Source organism: Dermacentor silvarum, chromosome 11, assembly GCF_013339745.2.
Source record: "Dermacentor silvarum isolate Dsil-2018 chromosome 11, BIME_Dsil_1.4, whole genome shotgun sequence".
NCBI classification, from domain to species: domain Eukaryota; kingdom Metazoa; phylum Arthropoda; class Arachnida; order Ixodida; family Ixodidae; genus Dermacentor; species Dermacentor silvarum.
Window position 1 is genome coordinate 45,857,705 of NC_051164.1, and position 27,538 is coordinate 45,885,242.

General features: G+C 50.2%; 1 protein-coding gene across 18 annotated transcripts in view; it reads right to left on the reverse strand.

The window, feature by feature from the left end:
* Positions 1-27,538, reverse strand: part of LOC125941611 (zinc finger protein 391-like) — a 330,617-nt gene that overhangs the window by 279,368 nt on the left and 23,711 nt on the right. The window contains exons 4-6 of one of the 18 annotated variants that reach the window (XM_049659292.1): positions 24,237-24,310; positions 18,612-18,855; positions 5,271-5,564 (exon numbers count right to left, since the gene is read on the reverse strand). The exons of the other annotated variants lie outside the window; for them this stretch is intronic. Of the exons in view, the coding sequence (XP_049515249.1) occupies positions 5,303-5,564; positions 18,612-18,855; positions 24,237-24,310 (580 nt within the window). The 3' untranslated portion in view covers positions 5,271-5,302. Of the gene's footprint in view, positions 1-5,270; positions 5,565-18,611; positions 18,856-24,236; positions 24,311-27,538 lie in introns of those variants that run through there. 18 annotated transcript variants of the gene reach the window in all.

Below are 27,538 nucleotides of genomic sequence, written 5' to 3' on the forward strand. Positions count from 1 at the left end.
GGCCGGCAAGAAGTTCGTGATCAACGCCATGCGTCTCATCTCGCTGACTTCATACCTTGGCAAGCTGTACGAGAGGGTCATCGACGCCCGGCTCCAACACTACCTAGAGGACGGTGACCTCTTCCCGCACGCCATGCTGGGCTTCAGGCCGGGACTCTCTGTGCCAGATGCTCTCCTAATCCTAAGGGAAGAAGTTCTTAAGGGCGTCCCGAAAGAATGAGAATACATCCAGCTCTCACTCGACCTTAAAGTTGACTTCGATAACATCTCTCACGAGGCCATTGTCAAGGGACTGAACGAAATCGGCTGTGGGCAGCCCGTCGTTCCTGACGGGTTGGATGGCAACCATGGGAATGAGCTAGACTGGATCGGATAAGGTCGACGTGCCGAACAATGGAACGCCGCAAGGGGGCGATATTCTCTTCAACACCGCTATGCTAGCACTGGCCAAAGAGGTGCGGAAGATCGAGGATCCAGGTTACGCCCTGTACGCAGACATCACGCTCTCGGCCACCAAGGGCTCCCTCGCGCAAGAAAAGACGGTCCTTCAGGAGGCCGCAATGGCCGTGGAGAGATTTGCGCCAACGAGCGGGATGCGTTACTCGCCAGAGAAGCCCGAGGGGATCCGGTTGCACGGATTAGGAATCTACAAGTCCCGCGGCCATGTCGACTTCTATCTAGAGGGCCACAATATCACAGAGAGCAATAAGAGCAAGATTCTGGGTTTTGTACGCAGAGCAGCCTGAAAGCCTCCCACACCATCCAAATACTAAGGTCCGCCAGGAACCAGATTTCGCGGATTATCAAAAGAATACGAAGAAGCCGTAAGGGCATGCGAGAAGAACACGTTGCGCCTCATGCAGGCCCTGGTGATCAGCATAGTGACCTATATCATGCCGTATCACTACACTCGCTAAGCAAACGCGACCAAAATCCAGTAAATTTAATCATCAGAGGCGCGTACAAACCACCTGAAACGAGAAGTTAGCGGTCCTCGGGATCCAAAACACCTGCACTGAGCTGTCGTGCGCGGTTATGGCTTCGCAAAAAGCCAGACTATAGAACACGCCGGCAAGCAGAGCCATCCTCCACCGGACCGGAGCCACAACGGAGCTCCTTTCCCTGGATGAGTGACGATCGCTTCCACCCGAGGTCAAAATCAGAGTCAAGGCGAGCCCCATACCGAATAACGTGAGTCGTGAACTCCACGAAGGACGACGCAATTCTCGCGTCGAGAGACAGCGCCGACAATTGAAGGGTGACCCGTACGCAACGAACGGGGACGTGGCGGCGTACCCCAAAGGGGGCCTCTTTCCGGTAGCTGCCATGTACTGAAGAGAACTCTGTGGCCCTCGCGGCCGCTGTCAGGATAGAGACCCCAGCTGCAGCGGAGATCATAGCCGCGGCGCAAGTAATAAAGCAAGAAGATAGGGGAGATGGGCAGAGAAGTTCCCGGCGTTACCGACTGGCAGCAGGTCTGCCGTAAATTTAGCAACGGACGAACACCGCTGCTGGGGGCTCAGATCCTAGGTCCGATGGTGCAAAAATCCCATAAAATCACGCGGACGCCGCGCCACGCGGGACTGGAAGGGAATGAAAGGGCGAACGCCTTTGCTCTAGCGCTAATCAACCGAGCGGGACAGAAACAGTCGTCCCATCAATCCCTACCCTTTACCTTCGTGCCCCTGTCATCCAATTACTGCGACCGCCTCGATATACAGCGGTTCAACCTCCCCCTCACAAAAAGCTCAGCATTGAAGAGGCCGTAGCCTCTCCAGCGTACGCAGTAACTCTCAGACCTACACAGATACCTCAAAATGTACCCACTAACATATCGCGGCATGTGCCCCTAGTGCGGCGACACACGCCCTACACTCTTCCACATCTTGAGGGATTGCGGAGACAAACCTCAACGCTTAAAGACGCCTAGCACGTCATTAGAGCTGGTGGGAGGTAGAGCTCACCGGTTATAGCCTGGCGTGCCAAAAAGCGCTCGTCCAGCAAATTCGTCGATTAGCCATGGTTAGTGAAGTCCTGGCATGAGGACATCACTCACTCGACCTCAAGAGCAGCGACCTCGATGGTTCAAAGAAATGTTTTCTGTCTCTCTCTCTCTTTCTCTCTCAACAGCAACGAGTTCACAATGAAGTTGCGGCGGATCCCGTCTCGCACTAATATTGCTGAAATGACGAAGCTGACGATTTTGTGGGCACCGCGCTCTCACATCCCCTTGTAGTGAACATAGGAAAAGATATCAAGTTACGAAATTGGATATCTGTACTCAATTTCGGTCGCTCTGCCGTCCGCCACATGCGCGCTTCGTAACCATGCGGTTTCATCGAGACGAGGCCACTCCATTGCATCCAATAGGGACCGCATCTGCAGATTCCACTGTATAGTTGCTTAAGACTGGTCGTACAGATTCTCCGCTTTGAAATTCGAGCAAAGAGATAGGAAACATCTAACATTGTGCGGCCACGCAAATGCTACCGTGGTGAAAGGGACGCTCTTGTTGAGAACTTGCAAATGAAAGGATTCCTAGATCCGCTATAACCCGCCAGGAAGCTTCACACATTTCATTTATATGGGACACTGATATGTTCTACAGGTGATGGATACCCCAGTGACACTGCAAGAAACGTTCAGGCCCAACAATAAATTGGCGTAAATCGCCACATCAATCAGACTGGAGCTACAAGAATGCACCAACACCTGCCCCAGCCCTTCTTGCCTATGTTACTCGACTGATTACATATGCCACATTCCCAAGTGTCAAGCAGCAAACTTCCAAAAAATGCCCTATTCAACAAGCTGCCGTCTTTCCTTCCTCTCCCCCTTTCTCTTTGCAAGATTGGGCTAAAGATGTTGTACGGATACAAGTAAGGCAATGCGAGTCAACTCAGACACCTTCCGTCTGGACAAGAAAGTTCTCTTTATTACCGACTAAGGTTCCGTCAAGTTAGGGTTACTCATACATATACCTAAATGATACATGCTATTTGAGATGCCATTGGCCGCACAGTTAAGTTGGTAACAACAGGATAGAATTATTTTACGGCTGTAACTAGAGCAGTGCGAGTAAATACGGACAACTTCCAAATAGATAAAAAACTGGAGCTATTTTGAAACTGACAAAAGTTTCGCCATGATAAGAAAACGATAACTACATTTCTCTTCAGTGAGCTTCCGATGCAGTGAAACTCCAAACGATTCGAATTTAATACGAGTGTCACACGGCGCACTTTGGATCGCGATAAAAACCGATCTGGTTCGAATTTCTCGGCCGAGATTGGCACCTTTGCGCCCGCTGCGGGAGGGAGACAATCGCTGTCGAGAATTTCGATCGAGTTCTGCCTCGATCGCGATCAAAGCTGACCGTGTGATACCGCTCTAACACAGTGTCACTACTATCATCGGCTCACTTTCGGATAATAAACAAAGGTAAGTTATTAAAGGAACAATAAATAGACGACAGACGAGAGCAGTTCTACTGTGTAGCACGCACGCAATGGCAAGCACATGGATGGAATGTGAAGGTATGGTAACGGTGTCGTTTACTAAGTTTCTCTTTTATTAGGGAAGTCGACGAAACTGGCCGCTGCCCTAATAATCACCTGAGGCACCATCTAGTTTCAATGACTGGGTAGCGACTTGACTCCGCACTGCCGTGAGTGCTGATGCCCTCCGGTGATAACTCATGCAGCGGTGCTTGCAAGGTAGAAAGCCAAGACGGCAGGTGAGCTCGACAAACTTTCATTGCCGAAAATGCAGGCGATAAGTGTGTAGCCAAGCGGTCAGTTTCGGTACACTAGGCAGGCATACTCTGTCTAGAAACTCGCCTTTGATAACTGTCCGTTTTAATTTTTGGCAACTGGTTCTTTCACCTTTCCTAAGTTGTGTGTCATGTTGTTCAATAAACATTCATTTGTACTAAGCAATCCTGTTGTCGCCTTGTTCTCATCATTCGTCTATATTGTACTCCTTTATCTTGCATTAACAACTCGCGCAGCAGTCAGTTACTCATCAGTTAACGATCTTGGGCATCAATGAAAGACCCAACACTGCCTCGCATGTGTCTTGGCAATCCCGAAATAAATCAATGCCTTGGTCGGAATTTCAAACAATGAACTGTTGTTGCGGGCACACCAAGGATAAATATCGTCGAAGAAATTACTGCAATCACTTTTTCTCGAAGGCACCAGATCAGCATCGTAATAACAGAACTGACTTCATACTTTTACTAGAAACCTTCCATCGGTTCAGATATTCTTCGCAGCTACACGATTTCGTCTGTTGACACTGTGGAATCATTAAAAAGGGTGAACCATAAAGGTTTCTTATACAACAGTCATAACACTTGGACAAAAAATTCTTTGAACTATACGCCGCTGACAAGGTTTTTTTTGCCAAAACTTCAACGTTGTAGTTACAAAAAACATAAAATTGCAGCCTACTCGGGTTTGTCTTCAAGTGAGTGTGTTATGGCTACATTGACGACTATCGGTTATGTGGACAGCGAACACTGGTCGAGTTATTCAAAACCTTTTGGCACATAATTCCAACGAAAGCGAAAGACCGAGCTGGCATCGTTTACATTGTGCAATGCGCTAAGGTGTTTTCCACTTCGTTCGAAAGAACCTGGCTTCCGCCTCTGTTGCGCTGCGTATGTTGCTCAGTGCTATGTAAAAATATCAGTGTTGTTTTCCTGCATAGGTTCCCACTCACGTCTTTCTGGAAAAGTCACGGACGATTGACTTATGCGCACCAATCTCAGTGTTACGGCTGCCCACCTATGTGCGTCACCAGATGTGTGACCAATTGAAGGTCATCTCTAATGGAATCTCCACACAAATAGCACGTAACCATCTCGCACATTTGTCCGGCGAGGGTTTCTCTCTCTGCGAAACGAGCGCCGCAGTGGGTACTCTGATTCGGCGAATCATCTGCGTGGCGGTGGCTATGCCGTCTGAGACTTGACCTGTACGGAAAAGACTTACCACATATTTCGCAGACGAAAGGTTTCGCGCCCGTATGCAGGTTCAAATGTTCTTTGAGATTATGCTTCCGCTGAAATGATTTCATGCACTTTGGGCAGACATGGGGTTTCTCGCCTGTGTGCTTGAGTTGATGTACGTTAAGGTTCCCCAACTGCTTGAACGGTCTTCCGCAGGTTTCGCATTTGTAGGGTGTAACGGCTGTATGCATTTGTTTGTGGACATTAAGATGGCTGAACCGCATGAATGATTTACTACATGTTTCGCACTTGTAGAGTTTTATGCCTGTATGGGTGCGCTGGTGTACTTTAAGGTTCCACGATATTTTGAACGATTTTCCGCACGTTTCGCATTTGTAAGACTTTTTTTCCTGTGCTCTTCTGGCAATGCCTTAAAACCTTCGTACTCTTTACAGAGGGTACACAACATGTTTCGCAAATGTAGGATTCATCGCTATAGTGCGCGGCGGCGTGCCTGTGTAAGGCATGCAGCCTGATGTAAACCTTGCCGCAGACACCGCAGACACCACATGACTCTTGCTGTTCGTTTCCCTCGGTTCCGGTAGTACACCTGCAAGTGGCCGGATAAAGAGGCTCAAAATTGCGTACCGATTGCTCTACCGAAATACAGCAACACGTTTTCGTCAATGCAGATTTGGAAAGCAAGATGGCGCTTTTATGTTAAAGCGATTTGGGTAAACTGAGTGTAGAATTTAACGTTCGATTTAGGCTTAGGTACGTAGATATTGAAGACTGCTGAATTTGGTGGACTGTGATGCGAAAAAAAGGCAGTCCTCTTTCGAGTGGGAAACAAGAGAAATATTTTTTTTTGTGTGTGCTCTTTATACATTATAGGAAACTGCATTTAAAATATGTATGCGAGTCCAAATATCTGAACTTGACGGTTGCCATGAAACCTGCCTCGTCTATCCGTTGATAATATTCGTGCAATTTCAAATCGATAGCATGCGACATTTGAAGCACATCGCATGAGGTGTGCCCTCGGAAGGTAAGCGATTGGCATTTAAGAAGACTGTTGCGTCCCACTTAGAAACGCCGTTTTTACCGAGCGCATTGAGCAGCCGAAATGCGTGTATCGCATCTCCATACAGCGCGCGCACGAATACGTTTACTGCTTCCGTGTTTTCACGCACAAACATTCAATGATGCACTACTTAGCGATGTTTCTTTTAACGCGAAAGCCTTAGTTGTCTATGTTGGAGGTGAACTTGGCGAAACAGCGCTGTGACGAAAAATGGCCGACACCGCAAAGAATGCTTTGATTGACGTCACTTTTCTCAGGGAGGTTGGTGTAAGCAAAGTAAATTAGTGCCTTTTAAAGGAAAATTTAGTACATTTTAGTTTGGGTGGGAAACGAACCCGGGCTTCCTGGATGCGGGACGAGGACCGTTCCCTGAAGCCATGGCTGCTCCGCGGCTACGGCTGACTCAAGGTGTGGCTGAGTGCGTGCACTAACATGTATTTTCGGTACTAATTCACGTGTGCAGATGTGGCGTTCAGAAGGTCACCTTAGTGCCACATGTGTACCTCCCATTGCGGTGTCTTATGTCTTGCAAGACATCTAGTCACGATTGTATAACATACTGCATGACCAATACGTCTTACAAAGAAATCTAACTCCCATTGTATAACATTATGTTTTACCGAATGCGCAGTAGGCCTTTCGCCTTCTTTTGTTACAAGAGTGTAACACTTGCCGAACTCTGTATTGCTCACCTGACCGTGCAAAGAAGCCGTATTTCCGCGAATACTGCTCGAGAATATTTTTAAAACAGTATTGCCACCCTGAGAAAGCACTTGGCGTTACACTGCAGTTTGTGACACAAATTTAACGTGCTCTATTATTCTTTCACTTTTTTTCAGAGCTTCCACTTTGCCTCCTGAAAGAGCGTGCGAGGTGCGAGGAATTTCGCGCCGTCTTTCTTCCTCTGATCTAGAACGCTAATTGTCCTGCATCAAAGTAGTTACGGCGCATCAACCACACCTTGAGCAAGACAATCCGTGCTTCTACATCGATGCGTCAAGTGAGCGGCCTTGAAAGCCGAGTGGCGGATCACCGGACAATTGAGGCCATACGTTCGATTGCCTTTGCCATATTCGAGTGTGTCACGGGAATCTCTGAAAGTGCTGCCTATGCAAAAATTGATAGTCATTTTAGCCTACGCCAAAAAGGGTGAAGGCGAAAAGAAGTGCGCTCATCTGGCATTCATTACGTTATTTGACATTCTCATAAGAATGGATTGTTACTTCTTATTACTTGGTTTTCTTGAACCATAGGTCGCGTATTTGAGTACCCCAATTGATGTTACCTTAAATAACTGTGACCTAATTAACCCCGCCCTAATTAACCAAATTTGGTGGTTTCACCCGTGACTACAGCGAACGATGTCACAGCTCACGCATCTTGTCAGGAGAGTTGCAAGCCGTAGAAGTGACCTTGAAAGAACAAGACAAGCTACGCGTGATGCAAGCACTCCTCACCAGTCGAATAACCTACGGCACGTCCTACCTCGCACTAAGGAATGCAGAGGTAGAACAACTTAACTATATTTATACGCAAAGCCATTAAAATGGCCCTGGGGCTCCCATCCACGGCTTCGACTACGAGACTTCTCAAGATGGGCGTATACAACACCTGGCAAGAACTAGCTAAAGCTCACAAAGCCAGCCGACTGAAGCTCACGCCCACCGGAACATGCACCCCACTTACCATAAGGAAAGAAGACAAGCCCGAGTGGATACCCTACGGCGAAGACACATGCAAGATCCAGACGCCAGATACACCGAAGCAGCCAAATACCCGCAATGAAACGATTACGCCCTGAGGGTAGTACATTCCCAGGGCAGAGAGCTAGCGTCTGCCACAGTCCGGGCACATAACCCCGAGACTGCAAAAGAGGTGGCGATAGCCCTAGCGACTACAACGTGCATGGACGCAGCTGTCGTCTTTTCCGATTCTCAAGCAGCTGTCAGAAACTTCGCTAAGGGTCGCGTGTCAACAGAAGCCCTAAAGATTGAAGCGCCGAAGCACTCCGATCCCGTTCACCTGCGTGAACATGGGTTCCTGGACATGAGGGGCTGGAGGGGAACGAAGCGGCACACGCTGCGGCCCGCGATCATGCCTGGTGGGCCAACCCTTCCTACTCTCGAGACGCCCCGCCAGTGTCAGCAGGGGCAGAGACCGTACATATCACCTACTCATCGACCCTTCAACATCACAGGCTGGAACGCAAAGTAACACTTACACCCACGGCATACTCATGGATAGAATCTACCCGACACTACAAGGGAATGTGTCCAATTTGCGGCCTACCGGACACCTTGGCGCACCTGATACTTGAGTGTCCATGGCACCTAAACAAAGACGCCTCGCCCTCACCAAAAGACTAACGCTAGACAAGAAAGCGAAGACCTCATCGAAACGTGGGAGGCCAAGCTCGTCTCCGGGGACCTGGAACAACAATGGCGCCTCGTCGCCAGAGCCAAGGCGGCAGTGAATGCCAGATGGTCCTGTAATGCGGAGACCCTCCCACCTAGAGTATCCCACACGGGATATCGTTTCTAAATTAAAAGTATATTATTCCTCCGCCTTGGTGGGTTCAACTCCCACCGAAGGTCGTGGGTTCGAGTGATTTAATTTTATATTAATTACCTGTGGCCTAATTAACTTCACCTTAACGCCAAAGGTGGCCGGTTAAGCCCCACGTATGCTCGAGGCTTCGACTCTCACTACGGTCGCCGGTTCGACTGCCTAAACTAACCATCCTAATTACCACGATGACGATGAAATTGTTGTGCGAGCGTTGCTTGCTTACTCATAGATGGCGATGGCGACCCGGACAACATCAGAATTGTTGCGTGCGCGTTCGCAAATAGGTAAGACACGATGGCGGGTCGGTGAAGCAAATGAATAACTTTACCGTTATTCATTATTCAGTAACTATACCGTTATCGTTATTCAGTTTGAAGCGAGGCCTGGTGTGCGAAGAGACAAACGAGGTATCCCAGTAGAAAAGTTGGGGTCTTGTAGCGGGCACCGTGTTTGCACTTTTGGCAACTTTGATCGTCCGAGGTGAAGCGGTGGGCCAATCGATGACATTCTTCAGCTTGTCTGGCGGCGTCCAAGACTGGCAGGCATTTTTATGGATCTGGGGGGCAGGGCAGAATTGTATCAATTGTATGAGAAGGATGATGGCCGTAAAGAAGATAGAAAGGGGAGAAACCGGTAATGGCTTGGGCAGCAGTATGTAGGCATAGGCGACGAATGGATGAACTAGGTCCCAATTGGAGTGGTCGGATGTGATGTACATAGCGACCATGTCACCAAGGGTGCGATTAAAACGTTTCGTGGTACCATTGGTTTGCGGATGGTAGGCGGCGCATGTGCGATGAACAATAGCGGATTTATCGCGCAATTTTTCAGCAGCATCAGACAGGAAGGTGCGGCCTGGATCGCTTAGGAGTTCACGAGAGCCTCCATGGCGAAGCACAAACGACGCACTTTAAAAGTGACAATTTTTTCCTCTGTAACAGCTGGGAGGGCAGAAGCCTCCGCATAACGTGTCAAGTGGTCGATGGCAACTATAATCCACCGGTTGCAGGACGTTGTCAGTAAAAGTGGTCCATATAGATCGAAACTAACACGATCAAAGGGTTGAGATGGGCATGGCAGGGGCTCGAGCTCACGGACTGAGAGGTGCAGCGGAGATTTGCTTTGCTGACATTCACGGCAAGAGCGCACGAATTTCCAAACGAAGGTGAGCATCCCCCGCCAGTAGCAGCGGTGCCGAAGCCGTTCGTACGTCTTGAAAACGCCGACGTGGGCACACTGGGGGTCCGAGCGGAAAAAGAAACAGATCTCTGATCACAAGGCTCTTGGGACGACGACCAGACACGTACGTCCCTCTGGCGCATAGTTGCGGCGGTACAGGAGCTGATCACGGATCGCAAAATGCGGAACTTGGCACCGAAGTGTTCGAGGGGCCGGAGCTTTTGAGGTATCCGAGAAAAGGTTGAAAATTTATGTAGTCCAGGGGTCATTGTGTTGTTCGGCAGCAACAGTGCAGAAGCCAAGAGAAGGTGCGCTCTGAGAGGGACTCACGACAGACCTCTGGCGAAACAGGTGAGCGGGAAAGAGGGTCAGCGTCGAAATGTATCCGCCCGGAACGATACAGAACGCGTATGTGATACGCATGGATACGCAGGGCCCAGTGAGCAAGGCGGCCAGATGAGTCTTTTAAATTTTAAAGCCAATACAGCGCATGGGGGTCGGTCACTACGTCAAAGGAGCGGCCATATTAACAAGGGCGAAACAAGCCAAGAGCTCAGACAATGACTAAGCACACCTTTTCCGTGACGCTGTAATTGCCCTTCGCATTGATCAGCGTGCGGCTCGCATAAGCCACGACGTATTATTTGTGGTGAGGATGACACTGTGCAAGCACAGCACCAAGGCCTACACCACTTGCGTCGGCATAGGTGGCGTCATGAATACGTGGCGTTATGTCGTCAGAATAGGTGGCGTCATGAGAAAACGGTGCAAGGCGGAGAACGCATGGGTGAATGCAGGGGACCACGATGAGAGGCCTTTGGCGCCACGAAGCAGTTGCGTGTGTGGAGTGATAGGATAGGTGCGAAATTTCGAAAGAAGCGCCGGAAATAAGAGCACACGCCGATGAAACTGCGTATTGTAGTGGGCTTAGGAAACGCAAAGACGGCTCGTAATTTTTCGGGATCTGGAAGAATGTCATCCTTGGAAACAACGTGGCCTAGGATCTTCAACTTACGTGGGCCAAAGCGACATTTCTTGACATTACGCTGCAGACCAGCGTTGGTCAAGGAACTCAGTACGTACTTAAGGCAGCGCAGGTGTGTTGGGAAATTTGGGGCGAACCCTACGATGTCGTAGAGATGACACAGACAAATCTTCCATTTAGGGCCGCGCAAAACGTTACCCATTATCTTTTCGAAAGTAGCAGGAGCGTTGCAAAATCCGAAAGGCATGATGGCGAACTCATATTTGCCATATCGCGTAACGAAGGATCTTTTGTGTGTGATCGGCCTCCGCCATCGGGACCTGCCCGTAGCCTGACCGCAAGTCCAATGAGGAGAAAAACTTGGCGCCCTGTGCGCAGTACAGAGTATCAGCAATGCGCGGCAGTAGGTAAACTCCTTTGAGGGTGATCTTGTTTAAGCGTCGAAAATCTACACTGAAGCGTATAGAATCGTATTTCTTTGTGACACGTACCACGGGAGAAGCCCGTGGGCTTTGTGAAGGTTTAATCACGCTTCGACGTAGCTTGTCGCCGACCTGGTCTGCAATGACGCGGCCTTCCGAAGCGGATACGTGATACGCACGTTGGTGCAGCGGTGAGTGGTAGCCAGTGTTGATATTGTGCTCGACTGTTGATGTGCGGCCTAAGAATGCTTGAGCGAAGACGAAAGAATTTCGCAAGTGTTGCGGAATGGCAAGAGGCTGGGTTCGCTGTGAATGTGTCAGATGCTCGTAGATGAATGGGGTGAAGACAACTGTCGGTGTTGGGTCTCAAGCAGAGAGGGCGTGCAGGTCAAAGACGGCCATGAGCACGCCTCATCGGGAACGGAGACAACCTACGTAGAATTGACGGTTTCGACGTGGCCAAGGCATTCGTCACTAAGCAATGCGAGCGGGGACGAAGCGGGTTGTAAACAGGCAATGTGATGAAACCGGCGGCGAGGTCTAGAGTAGCAAAATGCATAGGAAGGGCTTTTCGGGCAACGAAAAGTTCGGACGGCGTGAACAAGATCATTCCAGAGGAGATACCACCGCATGTAAGTGGTACGAGTGCTGACCAGCACGCGATGTATCGGTGTCTTCTTGGTGAAACGTTTAGCAGGATAATGCGGATCTATGAAGGCTGAATTAGGTGAGTAGGGCTGGGCGAATTGAACCTCAGTGCGAGTGCAATCGATTACAGCGTTGTGGCAAGACAGAAAATCCCATCCTAGAATGACTGCGTGGAAGCACGATGAGAGTACTACAAACTCAACAGTGTACATACCGTCTTGAATATACCCACTATGATGGCTCAGTAAGATGAGGCATTGTGCAGCTGTGCACGATGTAGCGGGATCAATTCCCGGCCGCGGAGGGCGCATTTCGATGGTGGCGAAATGCAAAAACGCCCATGTGCTTGCGTTGTAGTGCACGTCAAAGAACCCCAGGAGGTCAAAATTAATCCGGAGCCCCCCACTACGGTGTGCCTCGTAATCAGAACTCGTTTGGGCACGTAAAACCCCAGAAAGAAGAAGAAGACGTCTTGAATCATTACACGAGCTGTTCACGCAGCACAATCACAGCGTAAGCTGGTGGAGCGGCTCAACAGTAGCTCCAATTTGGGCACGACGCACAACACGGCGTTCGCGGCAAAGTCTCTTCCCCTCGTTTTGATGTGTCTTCTTTCTGGGGTTTTACGTGCCAAAACCAGTCCTGACTATGAGGCACGCTGTAATGGGGGGCTCCGGATTAATTTTGACCACCCGGGGTTCTTTAACGTGCACTACAACGCAAGCACACAAGCGTTTTTTTTTTCATTTCGCCTCCATCTAAATACGGCCGCCGCGGCTGGGATTCGATCCCGCGATCTCGTGCTCAGCAGCGCAAGGCCATTTCTGACTGAGCAACCCCGGCGGGTCGTTTTGAGGTGAACGATTTGAACTGTCCGCCCGGCGTCGACGGCTAGCTGCGGCTTGTAATTCTCTCCGCACAGTAGTCTGCGGAGCCTGATGATGCCTGGTTGTGGCCGCGCACGTTGCTGTACGTTTGCAGCCGTCTTAAATAGATGATACCACCATACTGTCGGAGACTCGGGATGGCGTTGATTGCGCGCGTCGTCTGAATCGCATCTCGTCGTCTGCTCCTGCGTGCCTACCCAAGGCGCATTTATAGCGCATTTTTCCTCTACCTTATTGCAAGCGCTTGCATGTGGTAGAGTGAGCCACCCCCTCAGCCTCCCCGGCGGGTGACAAAAACTCTAAGCCAAGTATAACGTCATAAAGTCATTGTTCCAAAACGGCAAAGAACACAGTGGTTAGGCGCCCCGCGATGTCAATGGGAGCATGCACATGCGAAGCACGGTAGGCGTTCCTCAGTCAGCGATGCAAAGGGTGCGTGATGCAGTGGGTGTGAGAACTTTGTTCAGGCGTCGGCGCAACTGGGCACTCATCACGGATATGGGCGCGCCAGTGTCAATGTGTGCTGGGACACTGACGCCATCGACTACAACCTCCAGCAAGTTTTGTTTGGTCGGCAAAGTGATCAGAGGGTTCTGCGGTCGAGTCGTCAATACAGTGTCACCTCTGGGAGCTGCATCGCTTAGTTTTCCAGAGACAGGCGTCGGGGCGGCATCGGGGACAGTGGACGACGAGTCTGCGGTGATAGGGACGATGCTCGACGAGCTGGAGGCGAATGGACTGATGGCGTCGGAATGACGACGAGGAACTATTCCAAGCGGCACGGGCGTCATTGTTTGGCTGTTGGGGTTCAAATGAAGGCTGTCAACGATGCTGGCTCTGGTCGGAGTCATCATAACTGGCGAACGGCAGTCATCGAGGGGAGGAGATAGTGCGGTTATTACAGTGGCGAACAAGGTGACCGATAGGCTGGCAGGCAAAACAGATTGGCCGATCGCCTGTGGTTCGCCACTCGGCCGCATTTCGGTAGCATGCTGGATACCGCTGACTACTGGATGGACAAGAAGTATTTATTGGACAAGTGAGAAGGGGCGACGGCGCATACAGAAGGAACTCCAAGATTAGCGAATTCTGCGAGTACTATTGCCAACACAGATGACACTGTAGGCAAGTTCGGCTCACTGGGGCGGGTAAAAGGGGCTGCAGGAGCTATAGCTTCAAGTCCTCGCCGCAGTATTCGCGTCAGCTCGTTTGCTGATGACGGTCGTTGCATTCTCAGCCTGTATTCACAAGAGGATGTCGCAGCTGTGTTCGGCAGACGTACGAAAGGCGTTGCAGTGCGGCGCCTATTGGCCAGCCCAAAGCGCTGACACTCTTATGATGTCTTGTACTGTTTCACACTTTTTGCACATGAGCCGGTTGAACGCACCGTCAGGAATCCCCTTGAGTACATGGCCAACCTTGTCTCACTAAGCCACATTGTGGTCGGCTTTACGGCACAGAGCCAGCATGTCCTGGATGCAAGAAACATAATTCGTTGGATGTTTGTAAGCGGGTAGCTAGTTCTTTCTTTGCGGTGCTCTTCCGCCTGGCAGGACAGCCGAGCAAATTCCTTAGCTTCTGCTTGCACGTCTTCCAGTCGTTAAGTTATGTCTTATGGTTATCTAACCGCACCTTCGTCGTGCCTTGTAGGTACACAAAAAAGTTAGCCAGCATAAATCGTAGGATCCTATTTCTTGTGGGCACTTACACGCTCATACGTAGCAATCCGGTCTTCTACGTCAAGGTGGTCAGTGCGGCCGAACTTGCCTGGATCTCGCGGCTGAGCCAGGACAACCGTCGTGGCTGTAGGCGTTGATGTGGGCCGCGCCATTTCAGGTCCTGTTTCGTCCGTCGTGTTGTCCAGACCAAGGCGGCGACCACTGCGGAGCTCCATTGTTGTCTCTCGTGGTTACCCCTCCCCTCTCACCAATGTGTTACGATGTGAAGGTCACAGATAAAGGTGTATTTACAGTATATACAACAGCGGCAATAAAACATAAAGAAGATGGCTGTCGAGACCGATCCATTTCCCCACGCCAAACAGTCTTCTGAGTGGCGCCACTCTGGTTTGCGCAGTAACATATATACAGAGAGATAGAGAGAGAGACCCATCGAATACGCATGCCCGCTTCAGAACGCACAGGATTCATAACACCGCTTCTCTAGGAAACCAAGCATGCTTTGATTGCGTAGAAGTCAACTGAAGCTGAGTCTGCGTGATTTTCATTCTCATAATATTATATTGGGTCAGTGAGCTAGTGGATAACAACTTGCGATTGTGCTGCTGCTGACACTGGCAGTATCTTAAGAGGAGGCTCCAGATACCCTATTGCAAAAACCAGCGTCTTCCAGTGCCTTCCAGTGTGAAACCAGCGCGTTTTTTGGCACGGGGTGGCACTGGGGACGCTGGCGCACGCTGGGAGTCACTGGGAGTCACTGCGACACTGGTGAGATCGCTGGATAAGTGCTGCGTCACACTGGACGAGACGCTGGTTTCACTGCTATGACGCTGGGGCGCACTGGTGTGCGCTGTACACACGCTGGTTGTCGCTGGAGTTCACTGGCTCGTACTGGAGACTGCGCTGGTTTCGTTTGTGCCGCACTGCCGGAGTATATAGGCGCTGTGGAATATTAAATGCTTGATACAATTTCATGGGCATCTCCTGTCTAAAAAACAGACTCCTGTCCTAAGTAGCTCTATAAGTTGGGATCATAAATGTTTGTTTCGTGTCGGCGGTGTTGCAGCTTGGAATAGAGGTGCGTGAGCTAGCCCATGCATATGCGACACTTCAGATCACTTTCGCTTTGTGCATTTTCCTTTTGACTGTGCGGATAGCTGTATTCGTGAACGAAATTACGCAAACGCAGATAACGCCTCGTTTTCTAGTAGTTTGTACGCAAGCGATGACTGCGAGTTGTCGCAGTGTTGTACAGTCGACACGAAATCCAGCAGCCTTTCAGATGCGTTCGAACGGACCTCAGGAAGCCTGCCGCTGATTGATATTATCGCACCGACAACAAAGCTGCGGCGATTCGTGCGCTTCCACTTTCCCTGGCGTAGTAAAAAGAATAGTTAAAAGGTTCTGAAGCTCAAATACAAACATTTTCCCATTCGCCAGGTACCCAAACCAAGATCGTTTGCTTCCCCCGAAGGCTAGGCCTACCGTACCCGCCGAGTCCGTCTACACGCTATCGGCCCGTCTAGGCTGAGGAATCAACAAGTCGAACGAGGAAAAATCACTCTGTAGTTCCGCTTTCCCATCGGTGTTTTTAAACAGACTATTCTTTCGTGTCTACGGTGTCAGCACAACAAGCGATGAGCGCCGATATGAAGCGTTATAAACATACCTATGTGTGCTGTTAGTGAAGGCTGCCAGCCGCATTAACCGACCGCTTCTCTGACGGAGATATATGGCTAAACATACCTGTCGATTGAAAAAGCATTGTCGAGCTATGGAAATGTTGCATTACATTTGCACGAAGAACAAGAAACGGCTGTCAAAATCGGCAGTAACAGCCCGTACAACATCCCGGGTCGGCGGTTCATTTAAGGCTCTTTTCGTAGTTAATATACCAATCACAAAAGCAAATCAGTGTTACAGCACTTCCAGGTATACTATGCAATACGGACAACAACTTTTTCGTTCTGATAGAGGCGTAAGTTTTAGTTGAAGGCGATATCGCATCTACCATGTCTGTGCGAGACGTCTGTGCAAAGCTGCTACTGTCTCTGCGCGTTGACATGGCAAAATATGAATCAGTAATCAGGAATCGGCGTGGCCTAGTGGTAAGATACTGGGATTGCAATCTGTAGGTCGGAGGTTCGCATCCTAGGGGCTATTTTTGTTTTTCAAAAGCATTTTTTCTCTTCTTTTTTTATTGCATTACAGCGCTCTCGGTTCCTTTTTGTATTTGAAAAAATATATAAGGTGCCCAGGCACCGCGTATTTCTCGCTCTAGAGCTGCATTTCGCACCAGTACCCCGCACCCAGCGCCTCCCAGTATGCCGCGCCTTGCCAGCGTCCCAGTATCCAGCGCGTGACACTGGGCCCCTAATCAGGCATGGCACTGGGCACTGGATACTGGGTTTTGCAATAGGGATACGCGCGAACTCCGACTTCCGTGTTCAAAAGATACGTTTAAGTGGATATATGCTACAGCTGGCGCGACTCGACCAAAGTTTGGTGCAACTGACAGAAAACGTTAAATTCTAGGAACTCTAATATCAGAATTTTGCTTTATGATTTAAATTGTTTTGCCACAACTTCAAAGAAAATCGGCAATTTCAAAAAACAAAATATAACAAGCAGATGGTTTACCGAACCATAACTCTGTGCAAAATAATATTCACGATTAAAATAATCCTGAACGCGAATTTCGAGCGCAGCTGAATACGTGTTTTCATTTTGCGATATATTGGCTGGCATTGGCAATCTCTCTCGTGTGGCACGTTGTAAATCAAGCGAAGCGTGGCGCGACTGCCTCGCTAATCGAGAGTAAGCGCGTCGGTGACGCGTAGGCGCGATTCATCAGCAGCCGCCGCAGACAACCTCCGCTCATGCGGCGCTTTGTTTCCATACAGACGACGCGCACAAATCTGGCACCATCTCGTAACAATCCTCGCCGTACAGCCCCTTGTGTGTGGCACTACATTTTTTCTTCTTACGCATTCGCCAAGCCCTCCTCCACTTTCCACCTCATTGTTCCGCTGCACCATTCTCCTCGTGTTCTCTGCAATCTGGCCGTGTTTTCATCCCCCACTGCGCTCCGCCTTCACTCTCATCTTTCGCTTCGGTCGTTCGCTCGGTTACGAGGTAGGACGCCGACGCTCGCCGCACGAACGGGCACCTAAGAGTGGCGCTCTAAAAATGTGATGCGCCTATGTAGATGCGTCTGTACCAGCATCTCAACTGGTAAGCTTTTGTAGACAATGTGTCGTTTACGATGGTTTTGAAAACGCCCTACTCAACATTTGCAATACAGCAACTTTCTTGACATTATGTTTATAATGAGATGCAATTTAGCAAAATCATGGCATTGTTTTTATTGCATAGTTACGAAGTTCAGCATAGTTACGAAGCCAGAGTTTCAGAACTTTTGAAAATTCAAGGATATTTTAAGAATAACATTTTAAGTGAAAACGCATTCCTTTGAGTTACAACATCATTGCTTTTTAATGCAGTAACTTTAAGAAATTGGGTGAGTGGTTTCGATCAAAAATAAAATCCGAGGACACCTAAGCTCTTCTCACGAGTTCTGAATGCGAAAGCAATTTTGTCCAACTGAACGCCCTGAGCGGTCCTTCGAGTTATGAACTCCTCGCGGGCAAGCGCGTGCGTTTAGACACTTCGCCCCTTAGGATTTGACTTTATGGAGGCGCAGTTCGAACGCAGGCGAGAGCTTGCGTGGGCAAGGAAAGCGCGGGTAACGCAGGCCTCCGACGGCGAGAGCGAGCGTGATTGGGCGTCGCAGCGACACCCTCTTCCTTCTCGCAACACCTAGTGTGCTATTTCGGAAGCAGGTGCGCCCTTTCGCCCGCTCTGATCCATCGGGCCGCGCTACTGCCGTGGCGTCGCAGCCAATGGTTATTTTTGGTGCCGTTTCTGTTCTACAAACGCCGGACGCCGGCTTTTCACACAATGAGCCATTTGTCGCTTTCGGATCAATATATATCTGCGTTCCTATGTACATATACGGGCGCCCCCGAGCTATAGCTGCCTGTTAATGGCAGTGCCAAATTGTCAGGCCATATAATCTTGCGGCATCTGATTTCAGGGATCATAATTTTGGATGAATTCCTGAGTTTTACGTGCGAGAACTGAGCCCGAGGCAGCATACCGCGTCTCCGAGAAAGTCTATAGAAAGACTAGTAATTTGGGCTCACCTCCCGTTGTTTTCGAAACTGGTTGATGCTCCCTCCATGCCAGCGCGGCACGTACTGGGTATTGCGTTCCAACTGGCTGATGCTCCCTCCATGCCAGCGGGGCTCGTACAGGGTATTGCGTCCAAACTGGCCGATGCTCCCTCCATGCCAGCGTGGCTTGCACTGGGTATGGCGTCATCGCCGCCGGTGCTGCACACAGCAAGCTGGTAACTGGTGCTTCCATTTCCCGCCATGTCTGTATGCCCTGAAAGCACGCCTGTTGATTGGCTAGTGTGCGACATTTGCTCACTTGAAAATTTTTACAATAACCTTACATGGTTTATAGTATGAAATGCCTTTGAAAAAAGAAAATCAATGTCGCCCGAAAGGCGAACCATAAATTGTGATAGCAAATTAGTTGAGAGCAAGGATAGTAGTTTTATCGGCTGTATAAAGTTGGACACATTCGCTTGTAACTGGAATAATAAGCATGGTGTCAGCGCGCACAAGCAAACTTGAATAGATCATACTCAATGAACGCAGACAACATATGTCAAAACGCTGGCGTGAGCATGCGCGTTGGCAGCAGCGAGCAAAGGTTCTTGCGGTCTATGGCTTCAACAGAAACTGAGCGGCAAAAGCACAGCGCATAAAAAGGTAGGAGCTGTGTGCCGATCGTTTTCAAGATACGGTTAGCGCGACCGCTCGCAAAAGTGCAAAGTACAAGTGCGCAGTTGACAGAGTAGATGCACCCCCTCCTTTCTGGGCTGCCTTCCCATTTACCTACTTTCGCGCGTGAGATTGAATCACCAGATCCCCTTGTGCCGGGTCGCTAAATGCCCAGTTGGTTCCGGACGCGGTGTAAGATAGATAGGGGACACTTCTCGGCTTGCTTGCCGCGATCGACCAGATAAAGTCGCAACGGTGGCGTCTATCGGGCCGGTGACGGCAGCGGATACCTATCGGCGGAACGACGCAACTTCAGTTAGAACGCAGGCGAGAGCTTGGGTGGACAAGGAACGCGCGCATACTCTCTCCCCAAGTTTTCCCCTCTCCCCGGTTACCTACTTTCGCGCGTCATTGAAATCATTTCGTATTTCCCGCGAAGCGCCGGTTGATATACCAATGGGATATTAAACCAATAAAAAGTTCTGTGTTGAAGTTGTGTCACACTGCCGATAGGTTTCCGCTGCCGTCACCGGGTCGATCGGCGAGCGCCTTTGCTACTTTATCTGGTCGATCGCGTCTGGCGGGTGTCCTCAGCTAAAGAGTATATATCTTATACCCCTGACACACGGGCAAAAGAAAGGTCCTTTGCAGGAAACCCCTTTTGGTACACCAAAGGACCCTTTGCAGAAATGAGTTGCACCGACGACACACGGCATCGCACTAACTTCTTTAGCTGGTTCCTCAGATGAACGCGGGAAAAAAAGCGTTGCTTGTTAAAGCAGCGAGAAATGAAACAGTTGCAAAAAGCTGCGCATGTAGATTGATTGTAGAACCTCAAAACATTTCTTTACACTTTTTGATGGCTTATAATGCGCGTATTCCGATTTCAACATCGTGGCGCTAGCGGCGTGGTGCGAGCGTTTGAGAGTATAGCTAGAGTAAATATTTACTGTGACAAATCGCACTACCGCTAAACATTATTACATTTTCCAACTTAAACTACTTACGGGGCACCGTAGTTATGTAACACGTTTTGGTCTATCGATGAGTTGTGCACACTGTGTGCGAGAGTACACCTTGCCGCTCGAAAAGTAGATGCCCGATCTTCTCTCCCGCAAAGACCTTTGCCAGGAGGGACATATTCCTTTGTCGTGTGTCACTGCGCTTGAGCGCCTTTCCGGTTGATGTCCCCTTACCTTAAGTACTATAGAGTGTCCTTGTGTCAGGGCTATTACACCGTGGTTCCGGAGCACAGCACGCCCGCCTCCCTCCCTCCCTCCCTCCCTCCCGCGCGCGCGCGCGCGCGCTACAGAGACGTCGCGTTTTCTCCGCCGTGCGTTCACTCTCTGTGAAAACGCGTGTCCCTCGCGCTCTGTATATGTCTCCCTCGCACATACAGCATACGACGCGCGGTGACGACTTTGTCGCCCTTGGCCTTTATATGGAACCTCACGGTGACGGTGATGACGGCAGAGATCCGCTTGCAGTGTCCATATAATTGCTATCGTAATAAAATTGTTTTTGATAAGGTAGTGTGGTTCGTATTGAAAGGCCAGGTGTAAAACCGCACTATGATGTCCTTATAACCAAGTGTTCACAAAAGAAATATTATTTTAGGGAATATAGTAATCTCTGTGCACCAGTGCCCTTCATTTAGCTGCACCAAAATTTTAAAAATTGCAAGTGGCAGATAGAACAATTGTAGCCCTTGAGCTATATTACTAGATGAGGTGGACATTACTTCAAAGAGAAATCGAAATGCTACATTGAATGGTTAGAACAAATGCACAGATAACAATATGGCACATACTGCAATTTACGAATTCTAACAGGCGCGTTCCAACATTGTATTGGCGTTCTAAGTTCATTTTGTGCTTAAATGCAAAAAGAGGTAAGTAGAACAACAATGCATTTTTACCGGAAGTTTGACGGCGCATATCTGGAAACCGGTTCAATCGTAGGAATTCCTATGAAGTCGATGTGGCTTGCAAACTCCGTAGCTACATTGCGTATGTTGTAATAGATGCTGCAGATTGTAAGTAAAAACGCAATTAGTAATGATTCCTTTCCTGAATTATTCAATTCCGAATTGGTTTTCTAGTGGAAATAACGTCAGCCTCATCAAGTTCGAGGGTTTTAATTGTGTTTTCTTTCGATGGCGATTTTTAAGAACTCGGCGCAGGTAAATTAAAACACCCTATATAATGGTTATTAGCAGCGTTCATAGGCAGGGAAATAATAAGGGTAACTGAGAAAAGAATATACCATGCGATCTACTTTAATGACCAATATATAAAAATGCGATTTACCCAATGCAACAGCTCTTTCTTCCATAGTCGTTCTTCCAGCCCGGCGGACAACAGATGGAAGTGTAGTTGTCGCAGCCATTTTGTAAAACAAGTAATATTGGTTAAAACTTTTTTTATTTATCGCTTTTCACGCGATCGCTGCAGTGATAGTATTGAAGCAGGAAGCCACAAGTGCCAAGAACATTTCAAGTGATTTAAAAAAAAAAAAGAAAACAGCCGTCAGTTGTCGACGTCATCATCAGACTATTTTTATGTCCACTGCAGGACGCAGGCCTGTAGTGGCCATAAAGCGAGATACCCACGCAGAAATGAAAGCGCGGGAAACCGTCTCAGCGCTGACGTCATGAATGGGAACAACCTGCGGCCAGCGTGTGAAACGGTCGACCATGGTGAGTACGTAACGGTAACCTTAAGACACGGGTAGAGGGCCCACAATGTCGAGATGAACGTATTGGAAACGACGCCCGGGTGGAAGGAAGGCTTGGGGAGGCGTATTGGTTTGACGGAACACCTTTGTCGTCTGGCAGGGCAGACACATGCGTGTCCAAGCACGTACATCACCGATAATTCCGGGCCAGACATAGCGCTGGGTGAGAAGGCGCCGAGTAGCCCGTATGCTTCGGTGACATACGTCGCGTATAAGAGTGTAAAACGGTGCGACGTAATGAGGCAGGAACAAAAGGGCGGGGAAGGTCTGCGGAGATATCGTACCATAAGGGATCAGGTGAGCATGGATTTGGCGAGAGCTAGACGGTCCCCAAACTACTGGCGCGGTCGAACGGCTGCAGGTGAACCACGGAGGACGATGTGATCTGTCACCGCATATTTAGGCGGTTAATGAGATTGCACGGCTTTGTCAACTCCCGAAAATTCGCCAAGATTTTTCAGAATAGAGTGGAAGGTATCAGCGTGCGGATGCCCATGGGAGCTAGGTCGGACAGGACTCCAGAGATGGAGAAATGAGTCAGACCGCCTGTGAGGCGACGACGCCGCACGCACATTTCCAAGTCGAAGTATGAGAGGACGTCTTGGCCGTTGATCGGCTGAACCAGGTTTGTAATGACGAAGACCCACCGAAAAGCTCGGCGAAGGCCGAAGTCGAGGGTGAGAGATCGGAGTCCGCACGTCGCTATAGATGATACGTTGACAGCATGAAGCGACTGCCCTGGTGACCTGGAACGATCAGCCTTAGCCTGGAGAACCTGGCTGATTTCCGCACCGGTGTCTCTAAGGAACTGGGCGCCGGAGAACTATAAAAAGGCAGCCGGGACGAAAAGCGAGACCACACGCCGCGTCAGTGATCCTCGCGGGCGTATCCCGGTTACGAACACCGGTGGTACCAGCAGAGAGGTGGAGGGCTGGGACTCCGAGCTTGACGATGCGCGAAAGAGCGCGATGATCGAGATGAGGCAAATGGGTCTAATGAAGCGGCTCCGGAATGCGACGATTGAGCGGTCGAGCTCATCGATGAGAGCCTCAAGGCGCGAAATCGTCGGGTCTGTAGGTGCCAAGACAGTGGTGACGGATGGCGACCTCATGAACCTGATAGGCAAGCTCCGCCAGGCGGTCGAGGGTGACGTCGCCGGCCGCCGCAAGGACGAGGCGGATGGGGCTGGGAAGGGCGTTGGAGGAAAAGCTCGTGAAGCAAGGCTCAGTCGGTGGGTTCGCCGCGCTCCCCGAGAAGCTGTCGCATCCGGCGCAGCAGTTGGGAGGTACGCCGGTCGCCAAGGTCCGCATCGGTAAGCTTGCTGCTGGAGCTGGGTGCGTTCCAACGGCATGAATCTCTTCCACACCGAGGTCTTGAGGAGCTGATATGGTGTAGCGCCCGTGGGTGAAGAGGACGTCCGACAGCTAGCTGGCAACATCAGGAGGAAGGACTGAGGCGACGTGGTTCGTGGTTTCCGAGGTGCTGCGATAGAGTCAGAATTATGCCTCGATATGGTAAATCCAAAATTGTGGGTTCTGGGGCCAGACGGGTGGGAGACGCAGTTGTACCGACGATTGTCCTCCGGACGTGAGTCCTGTTCCGTGGTGGGTGCGGTCGGATCAGCCATTGTGTTGGTCCTAGGTCACCACCTAGGACCAACACTTATGCTTATGCCTCAGGAGCGAAGGAAAGAGACAGCTGACCCGAATCGACGCCAGAATAGAACAGCGAGCCGTGGCTTTACGTGGCTCGGCCAGGCGCGGTCCTCATCTTCTCATGCGGGCGGGCACTATGTGGATTCTACGTGCCGCCCAAAGCTACCTTTTCTCACAAAGCAAGAAACGTTTCCAGACGGATTTCCCGTTCTACCTTTTCTGTTGCCACCCCCTATATGAATGCACATATTGCTGTCTTACAACTCCTAAATGTGTACCAGGGATGGAGCGAGGGCTCACGCATAATTCGCATAAATGTCTTCGTAATTAGCGCAGAATCTTACACGTGCGAGAAACTTCATCTCCGCACCGAATAACCTGTGAGATGAGTTAACTCGTGCCCCAAATAGCATGCGACTACTGTTCAGTCATGCGAATAAGAAGCCAGGCAGAATGGAGGCTCGCGGGTACAGAATCATGCACCTCTGAGCCAGCGGCGACACTGTTTGAATTTATCGTATTCTATAGCGGAGAACCTCCTCAATCACGTCCAAAGCGAGGTGTACTTGCGCCGTACAGCACCTACCATACACGGTGGAAGTGACGTCAGCCAGGTAGTACCACGTGTTCCGTTGGCCACCCCAGGTGTCATTAGGAATTCTGCAATCAAAGAGACCCATAGGAAAGTGTAGAATTGAAGTGTAGCAGCTTTATAACACGTAATGACCGTGGAAGCAAATGTTCACACAAGGTAACTTGCCGTTGCTATATATAGTGAATGGACACGAGTCCCTGTGTGATTTATAACCTAGATTCATCTTACGCAGGCGCGTGATGATCAAACGCCACTGCCGAAAATTTACACCAGCAGCGCAGTATAATGCACTTGGTTTCTCTAAGAAACGACTGCCGCACTGGGTACACTTATGTGGCAGTTTCATTCGCATGGCAAAGGTGACTTCTGAGACTTGAGCTGTTGCGTAAAGACTTACTACACATTCCGCAGACGACATATTCCGCTACACATTCCACAGGAATGTGCAGGATTAATGGCTGTATAACACGGAATAATTGTTGAAGCCAACGTATCCACGAAGTAACTTGCATTCGCGATACATATTCAATGGTTACAAGTACACCTATGATTTATAACTTGGAATCATCTTATATGATTTGATGACGCAAGGACGAAGTGTAGCAAAGAGAGCCAAGGTCGTGACGATGAGTACTCAATAGACTAATGGTTCATGTCACTGGCGGTATAGAGGCCTAAAAACTCAGATCTGTAAATTGCTTTAACTATATAGGAATTAAAAATATGATAGCGACTGAAGTGGGATATGCTATGAGTATGAGATTTGCAACGACGTTGTGATAGCATAACATGTATTTAAATATGGAAAAGTGATGGATGTCAACGAATAGAACTACAGCCCCATCGGGTCCCTTGTGTACAAGGGGCCGGAGGCATGTGCTATAATAAGGGTAGACATCGCAACAGCGGCCTCTGACAGGAGGCCATGCTACGAATTTCTTGGGAAGAATACGTTGGGCCTATGAACGCCATTTAAGACGGCTAAATTGGATTTCATGTCAGATAGTGAGGTGAGGTGAAATGAACTTTATTTGGTCCTGAAGAACCCCGATCAGACACCCCCCGAAGGCGGGTCCGCCACGGTTGCTGGCCGCGCCCACGCCGGTACTGGAAGACCGGGGCCCTCCGCCCGTTCGCAGGCCTCCTGGACTGCCGAGAGTTGGACTGAGAGTTCGCCGCTTTTAAGGGTCCTCTCCCAGTCCTGCTGTGTGCTGAACTTGGCGCCACGTAACGCCGGGCACTGCCAGAGCATATGAGCGAGTGTGCACTTATTCTCCCTGCAGCTAGGGCATCCTGGATCTATGCCTTCAGCAAAGTGACTAAACGTGCTACGAGACGGGAACGAACCTGCCTGCAGCATCCGGAGAACGGACGACTGCGGTCTAGTGAGCTTGGAATGCGGGACGGGGTACCTCCGCCTTGACAGCTGATAGTGAGACGTAACTTCGTGAAAGGTGCCAAGTGGATCCTTGAAGCTCTCCGCGAACCCGCCTGCGGACCCACCCCGACCGCCGCGGCACGTGATTTCTCGCGCACGGTTATGGGCAAGTTTGTTGACGTTGGAAACTGACGGATGAACCCCTAAGCCCATGTGGGCCGGGAACCACGTAATTGTGTGAAAGCCTACCGCAGCCCTCGAACTGAGGATAGTGGCAGCCTCCCTGGAGACCACCCCCGAGGAGAAGGCCCGGACGGCAGCCTTGGAGTCAGTGAATATCTCAGGACGCGAAGGATCCTTCATCGCTAGAGCTATTGCTACCTGCTCTACACCTTCCCAACGGAAGCTGAGTTGAGTACGCGACCGCGATGATCAACAACCACGGCCGCAAAGCTATCGGAGCGGCCATACTGCGCCGCATCAACGAAAGCCACCTTTCCCGGAAATTTAGCTACGAAGTCAAGCAGAGACCTGGCCCGTGCCTTTCGCCGGCCAACATTGTACTGCGGATGGACGTTACGCGGGAAGGGTTCCACCTCGTAGGTACCCTTCACTGTCTGTGTTAAAAACACCTTCTGTTCGGTGCTGCCCGTATGATGCCAGCCCAGCGACTGTAGAAGACGCTGCCCAGCCTTGGTGGAGGAGAGCCGCGCGACCTGAGCTAGTTTCTGTGCCTCAGTCACCTCCGATAGGGTGTTGTGCATGCCCAGGCTCATGAGCCTGTCCGTGCCGGTGCTCATGGGGAGTCCCAGCACCCTTTTGATACTTTTTCGCATTAAAGTGTCTAGTTTATCCTCTTCGCTTTTAGACCAATTTAGTGCCGATGCTACGTAATTAATATGGCTCATGAGGAACGCGTGGTAGAGCCGAAGGAGATTGCTCTCCCTCAGCCCTCCCCTGCGGTTTGAGACCCTTAAAATCAGCCTGAGCATATTCTCCGTTTTGGAGGTGATGCGGGCCAAAACCTGTGAATTCCTGCCATTGGACTCAAGAAGCAAGCCGAGCACTCTAATACAGTTGACTCTGGGAATCGACAGCCCATCCCTTGTGGTTAGCGTAATCTGTACCTGATCAAGCGGCGTGGAGGGCCTCCTCCCGGGCCGAACCGGTCTGTAGAGAAGCAACTCCGATTTGTAGGGCGAGAGCCGAAGCCCCGTACACTCCAGAAAACTTTCGGTGATAGACAGTGCCGACTGAAGCGCCTCCTCCACCTCAGCATCCGAACCTCCCATGCACCAGACAGTAATATCGTCCGCATATAGGGCGTGGTTGGTATTCGCTACACTGGAAAGACGCTCTGAGAGGCCTTTCATGGCTATGTTGAACAAGAGAGGCGAAATGACCGCTCCCTGCGGCGTGCCCCTCGCACCCAGGGTAAAGGCCCTCGATTTTAATTGGCCGATCTTTATGGTTGCTGTGCGGTCCCGGAGGAAGGCACGAACATAGGCGTGGAACTTTGGTCCCAGCCCCATGCTCTCGACCGCCTCCAGGACGAACTTATGTGAAATGGTATCGAACGCCTTGGCGAGGTCAAGGGCCAATACTCCCCGAATATCTTGGGTTTGTCGGTCGATAATTTGCCTCTTAATCAAGAGCATCACATCCTGGGTGGAGAGACCCGGCCGGAAGCCTACCATGTTATGTGGAAAGAGCTCTTTATCCTCGATATGCCTAGTGACCCTATTATATACTGCATGTTCCATCACCTTCCCCACGCAAAAGGTAAGGGAGATGGGACGTAGGTTCTCCTTGGCGAGTGCCTTTCCCGGTTTGGGAATGAGTACCACCGAGGCGGTCCTCCATGCTTCCGGAACGCGGCCTTCTGCCCATAGGAGATTGACCTCCTCGGTTAACT